The 27,437-nt window shown below is 40.7% G+C and overlaps 2 protein-coding genes and 1 long non-coding RNA gene across 4 annotated transcripts; 2 read left to right on the top strand and 1 right to left on the bottom strand.

The window, feature by feature from the left end:
• Nucleotides 1–86: 86 nt before the first annotated feature.
• Nucleotides 87–7,178, bottom strand: LOC120822586 (uncharacterized). The gene is made up of 11 exons (XM_040182366.2): nucleotides 5,326–7,178; nucleotides 4,953–4,984; nucleotides 4,728–4,850; nucleotides 4,565–4,601; nucleotides 4,380–4,466; nucleotides 4,127–4,297; nucleotides 3,810–3,860; nucleotides 3,643–3,721; nucleotides 3,296–3,410; nucleotides 3,010–3,109; nucleotides 87–2,025 (listed from the first exon to the last, which is right to left on the bottom strand). The coding sequence occupies exons 1-11, from the start codon at nucleotides 5,640–5,642 to the stop codon at nucleotides 1,128–1,130; spliced, it is 2,010 nt and encodes a 669-aa protein (XP_040038300.2). The 5' UTR covers nucleotides 5,643–7,178; the 3' UTR covers nucleotides 87–1,127.
• Nucleotides 7,179–7,230: 52 nt separating this feature from the next.
• On the top strand, nucleotides 7,231–12,891 carry LOC120822587 (uncharacterized). Of its 2 annotated transcripts, XR_013468279.1 has the most exons (4): nucleotides 7,231–7,326; nucleotides 9,078–9,146; nucleotides 9,374–11,643; nucleotides 12,086–12,891. It is a non-coding gene; the product is annotated as an uncharacterized LOC120822587 (long non-coding RNA). The 2 variants fall into 2 exon arrangements; XR_013468278.1 differs by lacking the exon at nucleotides 7,231–7,326 and having other exon boundaries at nucleotides 8,715–9,146.
• Nucleotides 12,892–19,425: 6,534 nt separating this feature from the next.
• Nucleotides 19,426–25,460, top strand: LOC144410435 (uncharacterized). The gene is made up of 5 exons (XM_078107452.1): nucleotides 19,426–19,433; nucleotides 23,004–23,134; nucleotides 23,262–24,769; nucleotides 25,238–25,299; nucleotides 25,399–25,460. Exons 1-3 carry the CDS (start codon nucleotides 19,426–19,428, stop codon nucleotides 24,236–24,238), a joined length of 1,116 nt encoding a protein of 371 aa, XP_077963578.1. The 3' UTR covers nucleotides 24,239–24,769; nucleotides 25,238–25,299; nucleotides 25,399–25,460.
• Nucleotides 25,461–27,437: the final 1,977 nt, after the last annotated feature.

Raw genomic sequence — 27,437 nt, 5'->3', positions numbered from 1 at the left:
TACAGTAGTTTGATGCGTTTTTTCCTTCAAATGTAAACAATGTAGATAATTACAGTAGACGGTGTCAGGAATAAAAGACAAAAACGTTCGAACACAGTTTGTTTATTATTAGTAATCTGAAAACATTTTCTAATAAATTAAAATTATATGATTACGAATGCTCAGTAGTAGTTGCAGTGCAAAGAGGTATATTATATTATCGAAGATTGCTTCAAGAAAAAAAACACGATAAAAACTATGCTGCTCCCTGCATAGTCTTACCTGTGAAAAATGATTAAGGCAACAATCTGTAACAAATTAAATCAGATGCTTGAGTTCAATTTGAAAGGGAAGTGACGACTCACAATGATCGATAGTATCTTTAGAAAATTAGGTTTTGGGCTTTTTCACAAAAGACATTTCAACATGTTGCATAGGATGTTGACGCAGACACTTAAATAGAAGGGAGCAATCCATAATACAAATTACACTTGTGATTTATCTACTTTAACTCCAAATGGCTGCTGAGGAAGAAAAGATTTTTCTTACCTCTATTTCAAAATATGTCAAATCATTATGGGTTTTGTTTTGTTCATCAAACTAATTTGTGTGAAAAGGCATGGACTCTTTCTTAGAATGCATCTCACAATAAAGATTATTTTACTTTAAGAATCTTGTTTGGTTTTAATTGTTGCTCACAGTTAATTTGTTCTGTAGGTATCTAAAACTACTAGAGTTGACCAAATTATGTTAATAACACTAGTTCATTCACATATGGACATGAGGGGTATAAATGTCTTTTTAAATTTTTTTGCACAACATGTACCATGATCCTGTAGTCTTCTTCATCTAACATCTATATATATATATACACACACTTATATAAACACACGTCACAAAATCAACATATTCAGTAGGTAGTAAAAAGTGTACATTTTCAATAATATAATAAATACATACTCCCTGATACAAGTAGCTCTCTATAGTTAACTACTTTGTTACTCTCCCTGGAGACATATCTATAATTTCAAACATCAGCTTCAGCTTGTGACAGGTTCTTCGGTCTTTTGTTCCTTTCTTAAAGCCAAACCTCCCTGCATAAAGTTCCTGTTATGATCCTGTCGTGTGTGTGCGCTTTTTTTCTTCATCTAGATCAAACTTTCTGCATTAACCTCTGCACACTGTAAAAGAACCGGCCTCGCTCCTTCCCTCTCCCACACAATCCCCTCATCTTCCTTCCTTCTTTCCTCGTGACCCTGCCACATCATTTCCCCGACATCCTGATGAGCGCCACCCACCACCACCCTCTCCCACAGCTCGCCCTCTCCGGGTAACGGTTCACTCCCATCAGTCTCCCTGCCCCACTGCAAAGCCTGCTGGGAAGCCAGAGACGCCGTGGAGGCCAGTGTGGTGACGGAGCTCAGTGTGAGCAGGGTGCTCTGAGGGTCCGCAGAGGCCGTGGGGGCAGCGGTGCAGGCAGGGAGGGCGGTGAGCTGGAGGAGCTGGGGGTGGCCAACGCTGGAGAAGTTTGTAGGCGTAGCAGCCGTGAGGTGCAGCAAGGTGGGGGCTTGCTGCGGATGGGCCACCTCTACCACATGGTGCGTGGGCAGTTGGAGGAACTGGCCCAGAGATCCATCTACCTGAGTCTGTGGGGCGAGCGGGTCCCCCACCTGCTGCAGTGGAGCGAGCGTACTCGTCCCCTGGTTCTCCTGGCCGACATTGGGCTGGTAGGACTGGGTGAGGACCGGGACGGTCTCTGGGTTCTGCCTGAGCTCCGGGGCAGTCTCTTGGGTCGGGGAGGGCGCCCGGGCGGGCTCGGGGATCAGGCCGGGGCTGCATATCACTGAGCCCCCATTTGCTGCCAAGGCTTCAGCTATGAGCACCTCGGGGTGGCTCTTGGCCTTGTGTGCAACGACGGAGTCCTTTTTCTCAAACTTTTTGCTACAAATGGAGCAAGAGAACTGGTAGGAGGATTCTGCATCGTGCTTCTTCATGTGCCAGTTTAGGGAGGCCTTCTGGCGACAGGTGAAGCCGCATATCTCACACCTGCCACAGGGTGGAAACAAAGACCAGGTTACAGACCTGCTGCTCCTTGTTCACTACAATCCCCCCGGTCATTTTACTCAAGTCAAAGCAGCTAAATATACATTTGAGTTTAAAATGAATGACTTTTTATTTAGGGATGATTGATCTAAGTGAAAATGGTGTAAGACAGGATATATAGTGGGAGAAAGTCTTATTAACCCTGCGATATATGCTGACAGCTCATGGTCCTGTGTCCTTGGCGCTGGCTTACTGCCATGCACGGTGAGGCGTGCCATGTGACTTTAAATTCCACTCTAAAAGGAGTCATCACGATTGCTAAAACCAATGGAGGATCAGAGGGTAAATTAGTGAGGTATTTTGAGTCACATTGAGTCACATTATCAGGAAAGATCTAAGTAATGATGACGAGTACATACTGTATGCACTTGTTGTGCAGTAATAGCACTGCAAAAGTCTAAAAGATTCCGGATGAATCATCTAATGAAACAACACACTGACACAAAAAAAGCTGTTCTGATAACAATAACCGAAGTATTACTGAAATACATATATATTTTTTAATAATTCAGGATAACGGATTAAAGTCCCTTTTCATTCATTTTTCTTAAATATACCTACTTACACCTATACTTATACCTATTATTTCATATCTGATAAACTATAAACTGTATGTGGTGTATTGTTCATTCTGTGAACTGACTGAGATTAATTTAACTGAGCTCCACCCAGCGAGGATCTTTTTTCTTCTGAAGCCTTGTGTTTTTTTTAAGTCTTTTACAAAAAGAACATTACAAAATAATTTCTTCATGCAAGCAACACAGACAATGTTTGTATTTAACATTACAATGAATTAATTAATAGACTATGTATTATATGGTTATTTTAAATGGTTAGCTTCCACATAAATGAAACTACAATGAATTAATTTGCTTTCTTTCTTGTAATAATGGCATCGTGACGTTACATCGGCCGTTTGCTACTCACTGGATTGGTTTTTCTCCCGTGTGAATCATCCTGTGCACAGCCAGGTTATGGGAGCTCTTGAAGGCACGAGCACAATACTCACAGATGTAGTCCCTTTGATCTGAAATACAGATGACAAGCAGTATGAATAAACCACATGAAAGGACAGAACATGTGGGGCTTTAATTTACCACCGTGGCACTTCAAGTAGCTCAGAAATGACATTGGTCTTTTCATTATCAAATAAACACTAGGTATGTTGCCAGTCTTGATGCTGTGTGAATAAACATTTGGGCCTTGACGTCACCTGTATGATGTTTTGCATGGCGCAGCAGTTGCTTCTGCAGACGAAACAATCGGCCACACGAGGGGTGATCACACACATACTTCTTTTTAAGCAAGTGCTGGTATTTGATATGGTGCTGAAATAAAGAGACCAGAGAAAAAGAAGAAATGTTACAGCCAAATCACTGTCCTTCCTTCCACAATCACCAAACTGTGAACCTTACGATACGTTTACAGATCTGAAACAGTATATTGGACACCAATGTGACTTCTTTGGCAAATAATATAATATAATAATAATATTCCATATAAGTTTCCAGTCCCAAATTTTACACATCGCCTTTGAAAATAGTTGAAAGGATGCCAAACCTGTAGGTAACGTGGGTGGGCCAAGACAGTACCACAGCCCTCAATTTCACAGCGCACATACTGCACTGGGGGCTTTTTCCTATGGAGACATAAAAAAAGGGAAATTGTACACTAATCATATTTGATAAAAATACTACGGTGATAAACACACAGTAATAGACGGTTACCTTTGTTTTGGCAGCCGAGGGAGTTTGCCATCTTTTTGTTGTCTACCTCTCCTAGAGCAAAAGACAAAAAATATTACAAAACAACAAACTAAATGTCAACCAATACTTTAATCCTTCTACCGAAACTTCCAATAGGATAATATCTTTATTGTTAAATTCCTTCGTAATGCAACATTTAGTAAGCAAGCAGTCCATCAGACATTGGTGAGGGTGTCTAGCTTCAGGTAACAATGACAATTGAAATAAATGTATTGTTGGGGTGTTCAACCATGAGTTATTCTGTACATTTACTATTTACCAACCCCTATTGTGCTTACTTCCTGGGTGGCTCTGGGTTATCACCCACTCCATCTCCACATTGCACAACAATCTCTGTTGATTCTTCCTTTTTAATGTCATCTTCATCCTCCTCCTCCTCCTCCTCCTTTTCCGACTCCTCTTTCTTGACTTCCTTTTGATTTAATATTGTATTCCGTCTGGTTCTTTCCCTGAGGATTTAACAGACAGAACTTAATTCAATCTGAAAAACAATGCAATACTCATCATGGAAAGGCAGAGAGCTCAGCGTACGTCTTGGTCTCAGGTTTATAGATGCAGTCATTTGGGTCATCTCTGAATGGGGGGTCCTCGTCAAGAGCTGCATCTGGACCTGCGAGGCTAATATGGACAAACACACCACACTGGCCTCGATTAAAATCACATTGGCAAATCAAACTTGAAACATGTGCTCATTAAATGACAAGTATACCACTCACCTGTCATTGATTCCTTTCAAACAACGGGTTTCCTCTACTGAAAAGCAGAGATAATGGATATGTTCTTTTAGCTTCAGATAGTTGCAGTTGCCCAAAGTTTTCTTTTCCTGACGCGTGCATGTCCAGTACGCAGTAACAACAATGCAAGTAGCCTTTATCTTACCGGCGGCCATCTCTTCTTCAGGTTTGCAAGCTGTTGCTGGCGTGGTACGAGAGGCCTGGATTGAAGGTCTTCCTTTGTTTTCGCTAGCTTTAGGCAGCTTGGAACCAGGAGTGTGTTTGGATGCTGAGGAAGTCAAGAGTGCCCAAGCATTGGGGACAAATGTAATGCATAACAACAACAAAATTCCAACAAATAGATAAAAAAGGACTGATGTGTCTTTCGTACCATTTTTGGACGTGGATTTCTTTCCCGCAGGTCTGTGTGAGAGAAAGTCTACAGTAAATAAAAACTATTTTATATATATATATATATATATATATATATATATATATATATACACACACACAGCGTGTTAAATGGATCATTTGAAAATGATAACAAGTGCCAAAACGTGCATTTAACTAACATGTTTTGGTGTCAACCTCTGGTAAACCTATAGCTTTAAGAACCCCCATAGCACACTTCCTACAACCACAGCCTCCTTGCAGTGCAATCCCACATCCAACTTGCCTCTGAGGGAGACATACATTACGTTAGATAGTGTGTTCCCATAGAACTAGCGTGCTGCAAAGTATTTAACATGCTTGCAACCACTTACGGTGTGATTTTTGAGCGAGGTCTCCCACGCCCACGGTGCACACTCTTAACGTAAGGCGTTGGCGTGCAAGCGGCATTCTTGGAATTACCACCGGCACTTTTGCCAGCTCCAACTGCCCTTGCTCGCAAAACTCGAAATGTCGCCGCAGAGCCGCTGGAGTCCGGCGAGGCCGCTGGGGTTTTCGCCAGCCTTTTACTTCCTCTTCTCCCGCTTGACGGTTCAGTCGGGTCCGGGGATGGTTTTGCGGCCTCCGTTGAGTCTCCGGTTGTCTCAGTCCCGGGACGAATACCAGAAACGTCGTCTTCCACGCTGCTCATATTTAACGGTTATGACCCTTAGGGACTTTTGTAATTGGCGTCAGTTGACGTGACGTTATTTTTGAGGATAGAACATGTAATTAGCGTTATTACCAACGTAACATTGAAGGCCCTTTTGGGACCAAGTTATGTTAGCTCGGTCGTAGAGTAACGGCAACGTTAAGTCACTACGCAAGCATTTCAATAACTCGCATATAAATAAAACAAAATTAACGTTATATGACGATTTAATTTTACCAACATTCAACATGATCTACTTCTTAAAGCGATAGCAAACCTCATATTTCTTAACCCAAGTATCGGCCCGTTTGGGATGCGTCTCCTTTAAGAGTAGCAGTAGCGGTAGCGCGGATGTGCAAACACTATATTTGGACCCAAGGGCTTCCATACCAACGGGGGGAAAAGGTGATTATGGGATATGTAGTTAAACTTTACAACTCAACGATTTCTACATTTAGGCATTGATTTAGGTTTTATGTTTATTCACTTATCATGTCCATCGGTCCTTAATGGCACACATTAAAATAGTTTGATAATACCATTAATTTATTGTTTAACCTGCAGTCTGATTGCCCTTTTACATCGGACAGTATACAACAATGATATCAATACAATTTATTGGGGGGTCAATGATAGAGAGTCTATTCGAAGTGGTTCCGTCACATTAGGTATGTAAAGTGACATATCAACTACCCAGTAGATGTTAAAGTACTGTCTACTAATGATTGGAAACAATGTAGCGTTGAAAAAATCAATTGGGTGTGGAACCATCCAATTAAAAATACAACTGAACTGGTAATGTTTTGGTGTCAAAAAAGATGTTATATTTGAATAAAAACGGGAAAATAACATTAATAGAATTGTTTTATTTTACATTTTACAATATCATATACTGTGATAGTAACCCCGGTCTTCTCCGTCACTGCTGCGCCAAAAGATCAGACTGTTGACCATCGATACAAAAGGCATCTCCGTCCGCTGGTGGGCGGAAGCGAGGAGTGGATAATTGTAAATGCGAAAAAAAAACACTTGGGAAATATGTCAAGAAGGACGAGAGCACATATTTAGGAGAGAATCTGGTCAATTTTCTTTAATAATTTTTCATATAATTCTTTCAATAATTTTTCATAAAAAAAAGTCAAATGACAAAAAATAAAAGTTATATATTCTTTCTGTATTGCGCCCCGATACCAAATGGCCCACGGTCCGGTACTGGTCCACTGCCCGGTGGTTGGGGACCACTGCTTCAGTGCACACTGAAATCCTCCTTTATATGTCATTTTCTCGTCAGGTCGCAGGCTGTTTAAATTCATAAATTTGAAATAAATGTTATTTATTTCTGATTTTTATTATTTCTATTTATTAAAACTAGATGGAAACATTTTATTTTTTTCACCACTGATAAAAGGACTGGCAGGCAGGCTTCTCTAGTGCCAGTCACTCATTTCGCTCTGTTCTCACGCACTTCCGCCACACATCCAATTTCTCACGCAAAAAAAAAACAGAGCTTCCACTTTTGTTCCACTTTTGTTGGGCGTAGCATCCACCCCGTTGACCTTATTGTCCAGGGCAAGTTTAGAGCCCTAGGCAGGTGTGATCATAACAGGTAGAACTGGTTTCTTGTTACCCTTAGGTTCAGTGTGGCGAAAATAGTTGCATGTTAAGAAGCCAGTGGTGTGGAAAGGTCGGTGCAATTTCTGAATTTTTTACAACTGTAAACATTAGATTCTCTTTCATCTGATTTCAATTTCAAGTTGGTTCACGATTACAGTGTAAATTTAAAGATTTATTTGAAGATGTTTTGTGTAGAACTACTGAAAACACCTGTTTTGTCTGCGTGTGAGTGAGAGTCAGAAAGAAATAAAGAACAGACAGGTGGGGGCTGTGCCAAAGGTCCCAGACAGATTCTATCCTCCAATGGCCCTCTGTGAGAATATTTAGGTAGAATAGGTAGAATCTTGTCTGACTGTTTTTCAATAGCAGTTACATTAAATGTGTTTCCATTCACCTATTTTATTTACATAATACCAACAGAAGACTGCAGGAAAGAGTACTAAAGCCTTAAAAAGAATAACCTGCGTTTTACACCTCTAGTTCTCTTTTCCCTTTTGTTTTGTTTGTTTAAACCTCTTTTGAATCTTTCTTTTGGTTAGATGCCTGAAAGAAGGCTTGTTGTTAACATGCTGAAGATATTTAATAGCATCTGTTCTGTAATATTAAAAAAGTCAGTAAATACCTCATTCATGAATTTTTTACCTGTATACCCGTATAAAGGGGCCAAATAAGACTCCAAAGACATCACACCAACTAGTCTGCCTTTACAGCCCTGTTGAGGAAACTCAAGTTTACGAGACTATAGTTCAAAAGTTTAGTGTGTCATCTTTTTACTTTTTTTACCTAACTTTACCTACCTAACTTTACTTTTTAGATGGTATCCCGCTCCAAAAATATTAGTGCAGTTAATTTGTGAAAAAAACATATCCAATGCTTGATGCAGGACACTAGCTTCTAGGGTTGGCCAACAAAAACACGTCATCCTGAAAACACTCTCTTAATAGAACATGTTATTCATGGCTTTGCCTTTTCCTGCATGTCATGAATTGTTTTCCACCCACTGACAGTGGGAGATGCTTTACTCATGTGTTTTTTTTCTACACGTCTATTTCAACCTTGTTGTTGATTCAACTAAATAAAGGGTCATAAAACTTGCGTCAGAAGGATGACATCTGGGTTTCAGGAATAAATATTAAATTGTAGAATTCTGAAGGATGATGGGTGGATTTACACTAGTCAAGCAACATTTATTTATCCCTATAGTAGAACTCGCTTTACCAAAATGGCCTTCGCAATCAGCACAATCTACAATTGACAAGCTCTGCGGAATTATAGTTTATTTGGAGTTGAAAGCAAACATAACTAAAGCAATACGGTTGATTCATTCTCACCGCACATATGTAACCCAGTTTAAGACGAGTGGGGTAGAACAGGAAGAACTTGCTGAGATCTTTTCATGCGTCACAGAAAGAAAAGCTTTTCTCAAATTCACAACAGCTGTGGTTTCTTTGAAGCTGGACCATCTAAAAGGGAAGGAAGCTATTGTTAGTGCTGTAAAAAGTGGACTCCAACAACCCATAACTTGACATAACATAACGCGAGAATGTGACTGAACTCAAGTTGCAATGAGGGTAGTAGTTAACCAGGTCTGTGCAATCAAAAATATGTATTTCCAAAGACTTTTTTTTTCTCACTGAGAGACAATGTTATAGGAGCTAAATTACTTATATTGACATCTCTGGCTATAGCATCTCAAAATGTCTTTGGAGAACCACCATTTTAATTTTAATTTAAAGAATTCTTCTTATTTAATATCCTGTTTTAAACATTCCAACGAGTCCTTTTGCCCTGCGGGCCACATACCTTGTGTTTTCTTTTCAGATATGCATGCTGCTCCTGAATAACCTTCCCCTGCAAGCATGAACCACGGATTCATAATATTAGTGGCAGGTGACAAACTCCAGTCTATGTATATAACACTGGCACTGTCATGAAACTATTAATGGCTTATGTTGTCACATTAATCTATCAAGCTTTGAATCCACCTCTCATTTATTTTACTCATCTTTTTTTACTTTTTATGTAAGAGCTAATGTGAACATTGAGAGATCAAACCACATTTTTTACACTTTGTGCAAGATGAATTGATATGAACCCTTCTGCCTCCTCTCACGCAGCTCTATGCCTGCGTCACGCACGGGCCATGACCTCTACTGAGGTTCCTACAATTAACTCAACAAATGCTTGGACCACCACAGTACTAGAGGTCGGTGAACTTTCAAACCCTCAGCCATTCATGGAGACAACAAAAGAATGGGACAAACAAACAACTCCACAACTGAGTGCCACATCAACAAAGGGAAGCTTAAGTGAAAATATAGACGCCGGCGATGAGACAAATATTGCTTCTTCTGTCCTCATGGAACCATCGTCTCTTGCTCCCACATTAAGATCACGCTCTACGCGCTTAGTAAATTTATGCATGAGCACAACACAAAGAACAACAGTATTTTCTTCATCGCCACACAGACCATCACAAACTACAGTTGTATCCAGACAAACAGCCTCTTCAGCTAGGGCTCCACTAACTGCAACAACCACACCACTTATGACAGAAACATTCACATCGAAAACTGTGTCCACATCAGTACAAACACAATCTATTCCTCCCACAATGGAATCATCCACAACAACAACAACAACAACACATAGTACAGGATCTATTGCATCATCAACTCAAAAACCAACACAAATTACAGATGTATCCAGACAAACAGCATCTTCAGCTATGGCTCCACCATCTGCAACAACCACATCAGATACTTCACAAACATCAAAATCAGTCACAACAGAACCAACAACAGCTGCAGCACAACCTGCTGAATCAACAGCACTTTCCAGCACTTTGACACATAGTGGATCAGTGACTACAAGAACACAAACTACACAACCTATGACAACAGCATTCACAACACAAACTAGGTCAACAATCGTACCAACAGAATCTATAACGCCCACAATAGAATCATCAACAACTCCAACACAAAGTACAGCCATTTCTGTTTCATCACCACAAAAACCAACACAAACCCCAGTAGAAACAGTACAAACAACATCTTTAGAAAAAGGTGCACCATCAGTAGCAACTAAATCAGTGACTTTACAATCATCTGGATCATTAACAACAAAGCAACCCACAGCTGCACAACAAACTAACCAATCGATGGAAATTCACAGCACATCTGGTCCTAGTGGATCATTACCTACATCCACAGGAACTACACCACTTATCATGGAAACATTCACATCGAAAACTGTGTCCACATCAGTACAAACACAATCTATTCCTCCCACAATGGAATCATCCACAACAACAACAACAACACATAGTACAGGATCTATTGCATCATCTACTCAAAAACCAACACAAATTACAGATGTATCCAGACAAACAGCATCTTCAGCTATGGCTCCACCATCTGCAACAACCACATCAGATACTTCACAAACAAGAAAATCCGTGACAACAGAACCAACAACAGCTACAACACAACCTGCTGAATCAACAGCACTTTCCAGCACTTTGACACATAGTGGATCAGTGACTACAAGAACACAAACTACACAACCTATGACAACAGCATTCACAACACAAACTAGGTCAACAATCGTACCAACAGAATCTATAACGCCCACAATAGAATCATCAACAACTCCAACACAAAATACAGCCATTTCTGTTTCATCACCACAAAAAACAACACAAACCCCAGTAGAAACAGTACAAACAACATCTTTAGAAAAAGGTGCATCATTAGTAGCAACTAAATCAGTGACTACTCAAACATCAGCACCAGCAAGGACGGAGACACCCACAGCGGCGAAACAAACTGAGAAGTCGACTGCAATTTTGAACCCATCTACACTCAGTGGATCAGTGACTACAATAATAATACAAAATATACCACCTTTGATAACAGTCTTCACAACTTTGCCCATAACCATACCAACACAACCGACTCCACTCACAATATATCCAGCAACAACAGCTACACAAAATACACCACCACAGGTTATGGTTGCAACCACACAATCAGCAACTTCAACAGGAGCTGCACCATCTGCGACAACCAAATTGGGGACTTCACAAACATCAACAACAGCAGCAATAACAACAGCGCAACCCACGGTTGCAGGACAAACTGCAGAGTCAACGGCAAACAAAACACCCAATTCCCTGGATGCATCAACTCTAAATCCCATTGAAGCCAACATAACACAACAGCAAGTTGATCCTAACTCTGTTCCTTTTTCTCGAGGAAATATAGTTTTTTTCAACCATACCCCCGAAATTGCTGCTGTCAGGCCGCTTGACTTTGGTTACCCATCTGTCATCTGGACCACATTCCAAGTTACAAGCCAGTCAGACCAGAACGACACAAATCAGGTACCTATACTTTTAGGCAGTAGTTTCAAATGTTGGGAAACTCTTTTTTGAGAGAGGGAGTGTTAAATGAGTAGACTAACCTCCCCCTCATATTTTGAATGCTTCAGCCTGTACGCGATAAATTTAACATAAAGGAAGGCTATGTCCAATTGAAGCAAAATTTGTCAACTTAATTGTTATATCTTGTTTGTTTTTGAAGGATAAAGTGCCTTTCCGTCACTTTGTGTGGTAAGTGATTGGTAGTAATTAGTACTGGGAGCCATATGTCGCCTCATATTTAAGCATACTTTCCCAACATTTTGAACTGTTATTTTACGCCATTATATTCATTAACAAATTTATAAATCTCTTGGAATGTCTAAACAACGTGCTTTGTGATGCCTCGTTTGTGTTTTGTCAGATCCTCTCCACAGTAAATTATCTTTTTCTTTCAACTCCACAGATTCCTACATTTACCCCCACAAGTGTGAACAATGGTTAATGGACTTGCCGTTTAAAAGATCCAACCACTCAAAGCGCTTTACAGTACATGTCTACATTGACCCTTTCAGGCTCACGTTCATGTCATGCAATGTCAAAGGCCATCACGATCTAATCTAGATAACATTGATATTGTACACCCTGATGGCAAGTTGGCAGCATTTTGGCATTCAGTCTCCTTCCCAAGGGCCGGAGGAGCTGGGAATTGAATCGGCGATGATCAAATCAGAAGAAACTGATGGCTGGAAATCCTGAGTTTAAGTCCAGACAAACCCTCACTTATGTCATACTTCAGAAGAATGTTCGCCAACACCGATGGATTTCCCGAGAAAAATGAGCACATCCCAAAAACAATCATAATAAATCAAATGGACGTGAACACATGTTTCAACTTGCTAGCTTACATCGTAGACTAAGCAGATATCATGTATATAACGTCACTGATACACGTCTACACAGCTTCTCACGCTGAATGTGAGTCGTCTTTGTTCAGCTAGTTATAGCTCATATTGGTGGTGGTTTGGTCAGTTAGACCCTCACTGGTCTCTTCTGTCTGTGCGTCCTAAAAGTTACACAAATTAATATTCCAAATACATGCTCATAGCAAAGTGTACACATTTTCAAAGTTTTTTTCCGTGGTATTTAATTGTTGTTGTGTTTGTTTCTGGGTTTTATTGCCACCTAATTTTTGAGGTCAATTAACACTTTCAACTTATTTCTGTTGTGACATTGATACCTTTGTAAAAAATAAATTAGATGTCAGTAGAATTTTCTCTCCTGTCGAGTTTTGTTCATTGTTCATTTATATTGGCCCTTGGTGCACTGATTATTCTGTCAATACAGAAAGTAAAAGTGTGTACCAAAACTACACTTACATTCATCAACAGGGGGAGCCATCAGACAAACAGCGTCTTTACATGCTCTCAGTCACTCACAAATCTTCTTATTTGATTCACACTTGAGTCAAAGTATAATAAGTGCATTTTATGGAGACATTTTGTTTTGAGATAGACCGTGGACATTACAATACATCAGTGTCTTCAGCTTTCAAGCAAACGTTGACACTCTTTAACGCAGAAGAAAGCAAAAAAGCACTGAATGGAATGTCACATAATAAATCACTAAATGGACCAAATAGAATTGCGGTTTGATTCTATAAACATTTCTGGGACATTTTATTATCACTATTTATATCAGTATTATGATTAACAAATCCTATAAAGACCGTGCCATACCGAGACATCCAGCCCTGTTCTCATTCACCCTGACCTCTGGCTTGATAAACAACAGACATACTTCAAACAACATTTGTAAGTTATTCAACTTAATCAACATATCACAAGGAGTATAAAACAGCGTTGTTGTTGTTTGATGCCAAAATCATTTCAAGAAAACTGGACCTTTCCACTTACCACCAAGCAGGAGTTTGTACAGTCGTTCAACCACTATATAAGAACACCATATACTTTGCGACGGGCAAAAATAATAGATCTTGTTTATGCATAGTGTAATTACTGTGTCGTTTAATATTTATAGAACCACTGTACCTTTCTTCTCTTCACAAGGAAGACAAACCCTTTACAAACCCTTTTCTAATCTAATATTGATGTTGAGGTTTAATCTGCTCCCCTGGCAGAGGATAGTTAAAGAACTTTCATGACAAACAAACCACTGCCTGTGAATAAATGCTGTGAGTTAGAAAATATGTCACTTTACTCACTTGTAAAACCTTGTTCAATGAAGAGCCGCATAATTGGGTATATGCAGGACTTGAAAAACCTTAACGAGCTGTGAATTAATTTCTTAAAAAAACAAGAAGTCATCAATAAGTCGGTCAGTCATTGAATTATCTATTGTCACATTTATGCCAATAACTCCAGATATTATATAAAATATTAGTTCAATATGTTAATATTGCTAATATGCAAATCTTGTTTGTCATAACTGACTGTACGGGTAGAATTTATTTCAACACTTGCGCAGCTGGCATGCACATGGAACCTGTTTGACAGGATGAATGAAGGGAGTATGCCATGACACAGTTCCAAGAAATTGAGTAAGCTGAAACCTTTTCATACTGAGGACACAAAGGTCACAAAACCTCCTGAGAAGTTAACGCTTACTTATTACATAGTATTAATTGTACATTGTGTGCGGTATTAAATAAACTGACATTGAACATAATTAAGATTATTGTTAAGGTTTATGGACACCACATCACTGTAATTATCACAGTTTCCATTCATTACATTACATGTCATTTAGCTGACGCTTGTATCCAAAGCAACTTACAATAAGTGCATTCAACCATAGGGATACAAACTCAGAAGAGCAATTCATTATGCTTGCTTAATTATTTTTTATTAATTCTTTCCAATCCATTACCATTTAACAATAAATATATAACCAATTCATTAGTTGTTTCATAACTCCCTGGTGAAACTTCCTTAGACATTGAGACAGTCACATGACAGAGTTTCAAACGACAATAAGGGAGTATGCCATTACACTCAGCCAAGAAACTGACAGATTGAATGATGATCGCGTGCGTCTTATTATTTCGGCACCTTGTAAAGGTGTCATAACAATTCTGAAAAAAGTTGAACCTATGACACATGTCATTAGGATTTAAGGAGTTGAATGGAATGGAACTGTAACAATACAACTGTATAACCAAAGATTTCTGTTTGACGCACACCTGTTTAAAAAGGGATTTGATCCTCTGCTCAGACATTTTAGTTCCACAGATTATTTAGAGGTCTCCTCACTCTGTGAAGTATTTTTCTGGTTAAATATAATATATAATATGTATAGTTCATCACCTTTAGCCTGTATAAGCTCTTAAGGAAAATAGCGCGAAGACAGAATGGTAAAAAAACTACTTGAGTGAGATGTTACAAAATGGACCACATTCTGAAAACTTGACTGTTTCTTTGCTGTAGGGAAGGGAAATGAAGTCAGATAAATGACAGCCACTCTTGCCACAATTGCTGGTAATTTTCCAAATATTGTGCAGGATCATTTGAAAAGTGGAAAAAGCTGAAAAGCGTCATATTAATCGAATATTATTCAGTTCAGTTATGATTGCTGTATTTTGTCAGAAGGTCACAATAATAAAGGTCTTTTACAGTATCTTGTAACATGAAGGAGTTGTATTTAATTTAACGTTTTTACATTTGTATCACAGTAGTTTAGTTTAAAATAAAATCTATATGGATCAAGATAGAGTTTATCATGAGGGGACAAATACTATATTATAATTGTCCTTGGCATGAACCCTTTGCCACATATATACACACATATACATACGTATACTGTACAAACATAAGACTGTTGAATACACAACAATAGAAACTAAAAGCTGCTGTGCCATCACCCGTCGCTTCTACAACTGCAGCACCTACGACAACTGGTACCTATGACTGCCAAACCTACAATTGCAAAAATGCAAAATTGTGAAAAATACATTTCGGTCCAAGGTCGATCCAATAACTGCCACATTTTATGGTTATCATTACTGACGATTGATTCAAGGTTATCAAATTTTATTATTACATTTAGGTGAAATTCATGAATACATTTCACATGAGTGTGAATTTATACATTAGTACACGTAACTTTAACAACAGTTAGCCGGCCATTATAACTTATGTCCACATTGCATCCTTTAACAGATTGTGAAATCTGCATTCATTCAAGTTCTTTTAAAACACTGTGGTCGTGCCAATGCATCCCTCACCATGAAAATGGAAGCCTGTTGTTTAGTGGCTTGCAATGCTCAAAAACTTTGCACATGTGTCCTAAGTGACCGAAATTCACATTTCATGTTGGGTTTTACCTTGTCTGTTATAAATTGCCTTCCCAAATATATTTAATACAGCAGCCCCAGCAATACGTTTAGATATATTTTTATTTTAACATGTCAAAAAGCCAGATTTAACTTACCAATTGCAGCTTTGTTCCCTGGAAAAACCTTTACGCCAAACCAAAAGGGCACACCCTGTTTGACCTTTCATCTCACTAGATACAGATGTCTAATAATAGAAAGAATTCATGTTAAGCCAGTTCTGCATTCCCTTTACTTTTAAGACTGCAGGTTGCAGCCTGGTAATAAATCACCTTTTAAGAGACTGACAGCTGATATTCTGTATCCTGACACTGGGTGTGGTTCATTTTTGGGTTTGTTTTCAAAATATAGAATTTCTAATCATGTCATAAGCCTTCAATCCAATAATGGAGGCGTTTATTGAAAAGTCACGTAAGGTTTGTAATACTACAGATGTGACCTGGAGGCGCAAGCTCAATCATTTTTTCTGGAGTTTTATTAACTCATTAAAAATAGTGATTTAAGACTGGAACATATAAATATTGCCAATATGAATAAATAATTTCTTATTTTACATTACATTACATTTCATTTAGCTGACGCTTTTATCCAAAGCGACGTACAATAAGTGCATTCAACCATAGGGTACAAACTCAGGAGAACAAGAAACAAGAAAGTGCAATTTCCTCATATAAGCCAATTTACAATTTGCTATAGATGAGTGACGTTACAAGTACAATTAAGTGCTACAATTTGTTAGTCTTTAGTCGAGGTAGGGTCTGAAGAGGTGTGTCTTTAGTTTGCGGCGGAAGATGTGAAGGCTCTCTGCGGTCCTGATGTCTTCAGAGAGCTCGTTCCACCATTTCGGCGCAAGGACAGCGAAGAGTCGAGACCTAGTCGAGTGTTTTGCTCTCAGTGAGGGAGGGACGAGTAGTTTTGCAGATGCAGAGCGGAGAGTGCGGGTTGGGATGTAGGGTTTGACCATGTCCTGGATGTAAGCTGGACCCGATCCATTCACAGCATGGTACGTGAGCACCAATGTTTTGAACTGGATGCGGGCGGCCACTGGTAGCCAGTGAAGAGAGCGGAGGAGTGGAGTAGTGTGGGAGAATTTCGAATTATTTGCTGATATAAATATTCATACTTTTAGCTTTATTCACATTTTTATAATTTCCATAATAATATACTATATTTTTTCATTATAATTTCATGTGTTTTTATTCTTCTGTTTATTCTTGCTCCATTATGTCTTTTTTCCGTGGTCAAACTGGTGGAACTTTTTTCAACATTATGTATCTGGAATGCACAGCCAAAGGACAAAAGAACAGGACAAAAGAAAGGAGTGGGTTGTAATTTTGATACAAAGGACTAAAAGTTTGTCACCTACCATTCAGAATTGCTTTCTCTTCATCGCAAGACATAATCAATGAATTACATCATCAACCTCTTTTCCGTTTCCATATAAAAGCCTTCACAGAGGTTGAGAGTCACAGGAGGAGAAAGGTTTGCAATGTCACAGATGTTAACTGGACAGAATTATACACTGAAATATTTTTAAATATAGAAAGGAAGAAGAGAGGGGGACTTTTGCATCTTATATCTAATTTTGGGTGACTACATTCAACGATCCATAAGTAATACTATGATAAGATTCGTCCATATACACTAAAAGGGGGGATTTGTTGCAGAAGGGGATTGTGTATTCCGATGGACTACATATCCTTTTTTTGTGACGCTTCAGTCAACTCTAATAGACCTGCAGGAAAGACTGTTCTAGTGCAACCTACAGTCTGTCACACTCACCTGCCAGCTCGATCTTCCACACCTGCCCCGCATCCACAATCAGTCACTCTCCTGCCTTCCACACCTGCTTCGCATTCACGATCAGCCCCGCTACATAAGCACTGCACACCCAGCCTGTCATTGCCAGATTGTTCTTCGCGACATGCAAGTCTCTCCAGCGCTCTACCTTGGACTGATCTCCCGGTTTCGACCCTGCCTGTTCCCGACCCGTTCGTCTGTCTCCGCCCCGGTGAGCACCTCAGCCTTCTGTCCCCGACCACGAGTCCTGCCTGAGCGCCTCGGGTTTCTGTTGCCTGCTCCTTGGACTGCCCGGCTCCTGTGCTCCGGATCCCCGACCGGCCCAGCGATCGCACCAGCTGTCTCCCGGCATCTCCTCCCCGATCCTGAGGACCGAACTCTGCTCTGCCTCTCATTGTGGCCGAACGCCTGCTGTGAGGCCGTGTTTAATAAAAGCCTAACCAAACACTCCGTGCCGTTGTGCTGCATTTGGCTCCGCCACACGTCCGTGTCACAGTCGTTAGAAAGCTAATTGACCAATATGTGTACATTTAATAAAAAGCTTTAATAAACTTCAGTAAACGCATTTTGAACTGGTTCATCCACCAATCCATTTCATGACGCTTATACATATCACGTTTATTTAATCACCTATAGCCTACCTTTAACAATAGTTCTATAGTAATAGTTAATTTCTGATTGAGGCTTGTGGGCAGTAGCTAAAATTGTTGCAACTGCATGTTAAAGTACTTTGCTTTTTGAGGTACCAGAAGTACACATGTATATCTCATTAACGTTGGTAAGAACTGATGAAAAAAAAGACCAGAGAAATTGAAGATGGAATATAAGAAGAAATTTGTCGGTGACCTGAAAAGAAACCGGTGTAATTAAAGCTGCGAGCACACTGATTCCATGCGTTACCACTCAGCCATAGATCTTTCTGTACTGAGATGCTTTCAAAAAGTCTTTAAATTATTTAAGATCAACTACATCCAGTCAAGACACGCAGGTTTCAACGCCTCTGAACAGGAGCTGAACACAAAGAACTGCTGCAAACAAATGCGCTGGTCCTGAACCAGTGGTTGAAAAAAGTGGAAAAAGAAAAAATGCTAGTCTGGGATAGGATGCAAACCGAATAAGAATGGGAGCTGATCAGAAATGTTTCTGGCAGACATATTTAGCAAAATGAACATAGTGAATAAGTCTCTGCATGGCAAGGACACCAGCCTTTAAACCTCTTTGAACCTCTTTTAGTATGTAGACAGAGGTCCAGTCATGTCGGCCATAGTGGGACACATGACCAATTAATTCAATATTTTTCTTCCTACTTTTCTGATATGGAGGAGAAATCTGGACAGCTGGATTGGTCGAGAAACACATTTCTCTCTGAAGCAAGCTGTCAAAAACCCTTTAAGTGTCCTCTGACCGTGGCCTCCAGAAGAAGCTTGCAAATTCCACACAATTTTGGATGCATTTGAACAGGAGCACCTTGACCTGGGACAGAAAACTCACTGTAGTCTTCTGAAGTAGAACTCCAGACTTTGAGACTCTTTTCAGGAGCAAAAAGCATCCCCAGTTCTCTCATAATTAATTCTTGTTACATAGTTTGAGGGCCTAATGCCAATGCTTTTGTGCCCACTTCAGGCATATTGGTTTCGCATTGTGCATGTAAAAGCATGGCGAGGTATGTACAAACAAGGCAAACTCAGGTGATTAAAAAGGGTGAATTGCGCTTTTCCGTGTCATGCAAATGCATTCACGAGAGGGTCAAGGGGAAAGTGGGAGTTTTCCATAAAGAGATTGCGGGGAGATAGGCAGAGTTGAAAGGATTTTTGCCATCTCATCTTTTGACATGCAGAACATGACTTTGCCTTGTCTTTAATAGCTGTGTCTAAGCCTGGCCACCAAAAGTAGTTGCGCGCAATCTCTTTCATTCGCTCTATGCCACAGTGCCGTGAATGGAGTTCTTCAAGCACCTGCTTTCTAAGTTGTGGCGGAATGATGACTCGAAAACCCCATGACAAGCATCCATGGGGTGTCACTGTGTTCTCCCTCTGTGTGCTATAGTTTGTGCAGTTTATTTTTGTACTTTGTGAAGTCACTTTTCCTCTGTTGAGTATTTTTGGTTGACTGTCCCTTTTTGTTTTTACATACACGCTCAATGTGACCCTTTTTGCCACAACGTCTGCAGTCTAAGTCTAAGTCACACTGGTGACCTGTTCTCCCACAGCAATAGAATGGCTTGCCACCGACGATTTTGTTTCCGAAATGAGTACACAACTTATGCACTTGGGTTGAAGCACTTAGCTGCTGTGCATCTTTGTTTGCCATTTCCATTGAAGTACTATTCTATTGCTGTCTTGCAATGTTATGTTACCCTCCGTCAAAAGGCGTTTCTATATTGTCCCTCTCCGCATGCCACACGGTTCTAGCTAGATCTAGTGTTTCAGCTGCCACCCGTGCCCTAAAATACGGAATCGTCCTGTATTTGAGAATAAAATAGCGCGTCCCGATTTGAATCAATAGGGAACAGGGTTTGTCCCATATTTACAGAGTTGTCTTCCACCGAAATTCTGTGAAGATTTGGCCGATTCTGCCCCATATTGGGTAATACTCGCTGCCATTGTTGGTTTGATTGGCCATGAACCTGAAACAAACCAATCAGAATCAGAGGAGGGCGGGTCTCTTGGAGGAGTGTCGATTTGAAAGAATGGCAGACGCAGCCCGAGATACCTCCCCGCGTCCAGCTCTGAAGCGATAGCGGATGCAAAAGTAACGACAGGAGTGGGAGGAATCACCGGGGATCGCAGAGTGGCTGTCGCCTATATTTCCAATCGGTGCCGCCATTGTCTCACTTTACTTTCTTTCAACTCAAATCCCCCCTTTTTCTCCGGTGGCGAAAACTTAATATAAATAAACAACAGTATAGAAGTAACAGTAAGAAATGGACAGAATGAATTCTTCATTTGAATAGCTTTTGAGTACAGTAGGGTCCGGATCATACTGCCTGAATTTGAAATTAATCAAATTCTCTGAGGAGTTTGTTTGTTCATAATCTACAATACATTAGCTCTGGAACTAAAATAATAATAAACTTTAAAGATTGCCGCTACAGAAATGATGTGTCTCTGAGAAAGTGTCTCCATTGTTTAAGGTTGTGCAGCGAAAACAAGATGGATGTCGGAACGATAGCCTCGTTCTTCTTGATAATAATAGGTAAGTTGTTGGATGTTTAATCATTGCTTTTTAAGGTTCCTGAGTAATGGCTGAAAATATAGTGAAAAATATAGTTAAAATAACAAATCAGTTTAACGTGAAGCTCTTGACAAAATTTCATTCAATGTTTCTTTAAACTTCAGCTGCAGCTGCAGTGAGTACAACAGCAGCCCCAACAACTTTAGCAACAACGACAGTCGCACCAACAACAGCCAGAACTACAACTGCAGCACCTACATCTACAACACCAACAACAACAAACCCAACAACAAAAGCAGGGCAGCTGCAGTGAGTACAACAGCCGCCCCAACAACTTTAGCAACGACGACAGCAGTACCAACAACAGCCGCACCAACAACTGCTGTACCTACAACTGCAGTTCTTACAACAGCAGCACAAACAACAGCCGCAACTACAACTGCAGCGACTACAACAGCAACCCCAACGACGACAGCAGCACCAACAACAGCCGCAACAACTGCTGTACCTACAACTGCATCTCATACAACGGCAGCACAAACAACAGCAGCAAAAACAACAGCCGCAACTACAACTGCAGCGACTACAACAGCAAACCCAACAACTTTAGCAACGACGACATTAGCACCAACAACAGCCGCACCAACAACTGCTGTACCTACAACTGCAGTTCTTACAACGGCAGCACACACAACAGCCGCAACTACAACTGCAGCGACCACAACAGCAAACCCAACAACTTTAGCAATGACAACGACAGAAGCACCAACAACAGCCGCAACTACAACTGCAGCGACTACAACAGCAGCCCCAACAACTTTAGCAGCGACGACAGCAGCATCAACAACAGCCGCAACAACTGCTGTACCTACAACTGCAGCTCTTACAACAGCAGCACAAACAACAGCCGCAACTACAACTGCAGCGACTACAAAAGCAGCCCCAACAACTTTAGCAGCGACGACATTAGCACCAACAACAGCCGCACCAACAACTGCTGTACCTACAACTGCAGTTCTTACGACAGCACAAACAACAGCCACAACTACAACTGTAGCGACTACAACAGCAAACCCAACAACTTTAGCAACGACGACAGCAGCACCAACAATAGCCGCAACAACAACTGCTGTACCTACAACAGCAGCCCCAACAACTTTAGCAACAACAGCAGCAGAACCAACAACAGCAGCAACTACAACTGCAGCCACTACAACAGCAAATCCAACAACGACAGCAGCACCAACAACTGCAGGGACCACAACCACAGCCCCTACAACTTTAGCAACGACCACAACAGCACAAACAACTGCAGCGACTACAACAGCAGCAACAACAAGAGCCGTAACTACAACTGCAGCAACTACAACAGCATCCCCAACAACTTTAGCAACGACGACAGCAGGACCAACAGCCGCACCAACAACTGCTTTACCTACAACTGCAGCTCTTACAACAGCAGCTCCAACAACAGCCGCAACTACAACTGAAGCACAAACAACAGCCGCAACTACAACTTCAGCGACTACAACAGCAGCTCCAACAACTTTAGCAACGACGACATTAGCACCAACAACCGCCGCACCAACAACTGCTGTACCTAAAACTGCAGTTCTTACAACGGCAGCACACAATACAGCCGCAACTAAAACTGCAGCGACTACAACAGCAGCCCCAACAACTTTAGCAACGACGACAGCAGCACCAACAACAGCCGCAACAACAGCAGCAGAACCAACAACAGCCGCAACTACAACTGCAGCGACTACAACAGCAGCCCCAACAACTTTAGCTGCGATGACATTAGCACCAACAACAGCCGCACCAACAACTGCTGTACCTACAACTGCAGTTCTTACAACGGCAGCACAAACAACTTTAGCAGCGACAACATTAGCACCAACAACAGCCGCACCAACAACTGCTGTAACTACAACTGCAGTTCTTACAACGGCAGCACAAACAACAGCCGCGACTACAACAGCAAACCCAACGACGACAGCAGCACCAACAACAGCCGCAACAACTTTTGTACCTACAACTGCATCTCTTACAACAGCAGCACAAACAACAGCCGCAACTATAACTGCAGCGACTGCAACCACAACAATTTTAGCAACGACCACAACAGCACCAACAACAGCAGCAACTACAACTTCAGCTACTACAACAGCATCCCCAACAACTTTAGCAACAACAGCAGCAGAACCAACAACCACAACTGCAGCCACTAAAACAGCGAATCAAACAACGACAGCAGCACCAACAACTGCAGCGACCACAACAGCACCAACAACAGCCGCAACTACAACTGCAGCACCACCAACAGCAGCACGAACAACAGCCGCAACTACAACTTCAGCGACTACAACAGCAACCCCAACAACTTTAGCAACGACGACAGCAGCACCAACAAGAGCCGCAACTACAACTGCAGCGACTACAACAGCAGCCCCAATAACTTCAGCAACGACGGCAGCAGCACCAACAGCTGCTGCAACTACAACAGCAGCCCCAACAACTTTAGCACCAACAAAAGCCGCACCAACAACTGATTTACCTACAACTGCAGCTCTTACAACCACAGCACAAACAACAGCTGCAACTACAACTGTGGCGACTACAACAGCTGCCCCAACAACTTTAGCAACGACGACAGCAGCACCAACAACAACCGTTACAACAAATGCTGTACCTACAACTGCAGCTCTTACAACGGCAGCAACGACGACATTAGCACCAACAACCGCCGCAACAACAACTGCTGTACCTACAACTGCAGTTCTTACGACAGCACAAACAACAGCCGCAGCTACAACTGCAGCGACTACAACAGCAAACCCAACAACTTTAGCAACGACGACAGCAGCACCAACAACAGCCGTTACAACAACTGCTGTACCTACAACTGCAGCTCTCACAACGGCAGCACAGACAATAGCCGCAACTATAACTGCAGCGAGTACAACAGCAAACCCAACAACTTTAGCAACGACGACAGCAGCACCAACTACAACTGCAGCCACTACAACAGCGAATCCAACAACGAAAGCAGCACCAACAACAACTGCAGCGACCACAACCACAGCCCCCAACAACAGCAAACCCAACAACGACAGCAGCACCAACAACAACTGCAGCTTCAACTGGAGCAACTACAACAGCAGACCCTACACTTTTAGCAACGACGACAGCAGCACCAACAACAGCCGCAACTACAACTGCAGCGACTACAAAAGCAGTCCCAACAACTTTAGCAACGACGACAGCAGCACCAACAACAGCCGCAAATAAAACTGCTGTACCTACAACTGCAGCTCTTACAACAGCAGCACAAACAACAGACGCAACTACAACTGCAGCGACTACAACAGCAAACCCAACGACGACAGCAGCACCAACAACAGCCGCAACAACAACTGCTGTACCTACAACTGCAGCTCTTACAACTGCAGCACAAACAACTGCCGCAACTACAACTGCAGCGACTACAACGGCAAAAGCTAAAGCTATAGTGGTGTGCTGCTGTAACAACAGCAGCACACCACTATAGCTTTAGCGACTAAAACAGCATCACCAACAAGGGCCACAACTATAACTGTTTCGACTAAAACAGCATCACCAACAATAGCCACAACTATAAGTGCAGAGACTAAAATTGCAACACCTACAACCATGGCTTTACCAGCAGCTACCGCATCTACAACTTTAGGAGTCACAACAAGATATGTGACTTTCAGATCCCTTCAATCCAACTTTATTTCTGATTTGTTGAATCCATCATCTCAAGCTTTTGTAAAGCGCTCTACAATGATCACGGAACAGGTAAGTTTCTCCTTTGAATCTGGTTCAACTACTGAATTATTGTATCAAAGCCCTCAATACCTCAACCTAAGGACTGAAAACTTACTAGAGAGTATACATACTTAAAAGATATTACATATTCAAATTTCTTACGAAAAAATGAAGGAAGAAAACTTTTAGGGTAATAAATTAAAACGATAAAAACTGTTTACATATACACACAGTTCAATATTAAAATGCAAATGAAATCTTGAAACAAATTTTTGCATTTACTAGTGAACGTGGTTGAAACACATTACTGAATTACATGAAGAGGATCCTTTCCCTACTTAGGCATGATGGGCTCCCTCTATGCAAACAAAAACAATGTGATCCTAGTTTCAGAAAAAACTGTAGTTGCAAACATAGTTTGCTGTTCACTAATTTCTAGTAAAACATTTCAAACAACACCCATGTCGTTTAATTACAAATTCATTTCTGTTTCTGCAGCTTCATCCCATGTTCTTAAGGATATTCTTTTCATACAAGTCCATTAGAGTGGTGTCATTCAGGTATTGTGTTGAGAGATACAGTACTATAATTGTTACAATTAAATAATAGTGGTAATCTAATACTAATGCAAAATGAATCTTTTATTTCTGCTTCTGCAGGCAAGGATCAGTCGTCAACAACATTGAGCTTTCCTTTAATTTGACATTTGTTCCTCAAAACAGATTAAAGAGATTAAAAAAGAGATTGAGATTAAAGCACTGTTGACTGAAGCATCTTCAAACGTTACTGGCTTCGACATTGAAACCGCCTCAATCATTGTGAACACCACATGTAAGTAATGAGTAGAACATGATGAAAAATGTCTAAAGTTTCACAAATGTTAGTCAAACTAATGTTTGTTTTTTTAATGCAGCACCTACAGCAGCCGCAACTACGGCTGCAGCACCAACAACAGCTGCTTCTATAGCTAAACCACCTACAGTGGTAGGTGTAACTGCAACAACAGCTGCTCCTATAACTAAAGCGCCTACAGTGGTAGGTGTAACAGCAACAACAACCACAGCTGCTCCTATAACTAAAGCGCCTACAGTGGTAGGTGTAACTGCAACAACAACAGCTGCTCCTATAACTAAACCACCTACAGTGGTAGGTGTGACGGCAACGACAACAGCGGTTACCTCTTCAGCGGTTCCAAGTGGAGTAAGCCAGAAGATCATTGTCATCACTGCATCATGCCTGATAGTGTTGTCATGGCTACTATAAAGCAAACAATATCATCTGTGATGATTTTTCCATTTGAATTTCTATCAATAAGTAAATGTCATCACTAGTAATAAACATGCCTTTGTTTTTAGCAAAGATCTAAGATCATTCAAGGGAATGTATTAAGCACAGATGATTAGGTATGTCTGTCTAACATGTTCATGAATGGGAATGTCCAGTATCATGGACCGGATGAAATGACAAAGCCAATTTTAAGCACCAGGTTCATTTCAGTCTTTATTTAAAAAAACATAATCGTAAACCAGGGGATGTCGGAAAATGTTTGCACAATTAATAATAAAATGATTTCGCTTCTTCACAAAATAAATAAAACTTAAAATAAAACAAAATAAATAAAACTTATCACAGTAGTATAAGAGTATAACTGAACAATTACTTTTAAATGAAGTTATATCAAGGGTAAGGGTAAGCATGTATGTCAAAGTAATCCACGGACAACTTCTTCCTCTATCACTGTATTCAATGAAAATGTGGGTTGTTTGTACAATTTCTTTCAAATACGTTATAACAATCAAAATACACTTGTCTTGATGAATTGAAATTGTCTCTTGTGTTATGTTTCATTCATGATGTTTTAATTGAAAATGTATCAAGGCAGGTTAAGGGATCTTAAAGGCAGAAGTGGTATTATTTAGAAACTACCAGTAGTCCCCCTATATTCATAAAATCATCCAACCGGTAAATCCAACACAAGGTTGTAATCCCTTTTAGAACGAAAGTAGCAATAGCTCTAAAAACAAATACCATGAAGAAAAAACAGGACCATCAGCATGATTAATGCCTATTTCAAATGAGTTATTCCTAATGTTTTTTGTCCGTACCACGAGGTTGGATTCGTTTCAAAGTCAGAAAACATCTTGCAGCTTTGACAGAATTGCTTTAGTTCAGTTTCCAGAGTTGTATTCAGAAGCAACCAGCCCACCATGGAAAGCCCAAGATTTGGATCTACTGCGATTTGTGTTCCTCTACACTATGACTTTTGCTCATCCGATTTGTTTCTAAGTTTAAAAGTAGAGGTGTAGTCATGTACTTGCCATTAGAAAAAATGCATGTATATCACAACACATCATCGGATCAGTGGGTAGACTTGCCTCCTCACCGATATGCAAATCAAACCCTTATGCAGTATCGGAGGTATTTCCGTTACTCCCACACGCCTTACTCAGTGATTTAGTAGTAGTGTTTTGGTTGTCGAGGAACACTGTGTCCGTATAAACATCATGATGAATCTCGGCTCCTAAAGGTAAATACGTCTACGGCTAATGTCTTATTGTCAGTACTTGTAAATGTGTGTGAGTCCTTCTCTAAAAAAGTTCCAATATAATTCTGAGATGACCTGGTATCCATATCTTGCCTCTTCTCATTCCATTACCACACGTTTTTTTGTCACTGTTTGTCATTCTGGAGGAACTTC

The sequence above is a fragment of the Gasterosteus aculeatus genome, chromosome 7, assembly GCF_964276395.1.
Source record: "Gasterosteus aculeatus chromosome 7, fGasAcu3.hap1.1, whole genome shotgun sequence".
In the NCBI taxonomy this organism is placed as follows: Eukaryota; Metazoa; Chordata; class Actinopteri; order Perciformes; family Gasterosteidae; genus Gasterosteus; species Gasterosteus aculeatus.
This window is presented reverse-complemented; position numbering and strand designations above follow the sequence as displayed.

Excerpts from the sequence above, each read along its gene's own strand:
- LOC120822586 (XM_040182366.2), bottom strand. The coding sequence starts at position 5,642 with ATGAGCAGCGTGGAAGACGACGTTTCTGGTATTCGTCCCGGGACTGAG. Across the intron at positions 4,851-4,952 it reads GAAATCCACGTCCAAAAATG|CATCCAAACACACTCCTGGT; the intron begins GTACGAAAGACA and ends TGACTTCCTCAG. Across the intron at positions 3,861-4,126 it reads AACCCAGAGCCACCCAGGAA|GAGAGGTAGACAACAAAAAG; the intron begins GTAAGCACAATA and ends CTTTTGCTCTAG.
- LOC144410435 (XM_078107452.1), top strand. Across the intron at positions 23,135-23,261 it reads CAGCATCCCCAACAACTTTA|CACCACCAACAGCAGCACGA; the intron begins GCAACAACAGCA and ends CTACAACTGCAG.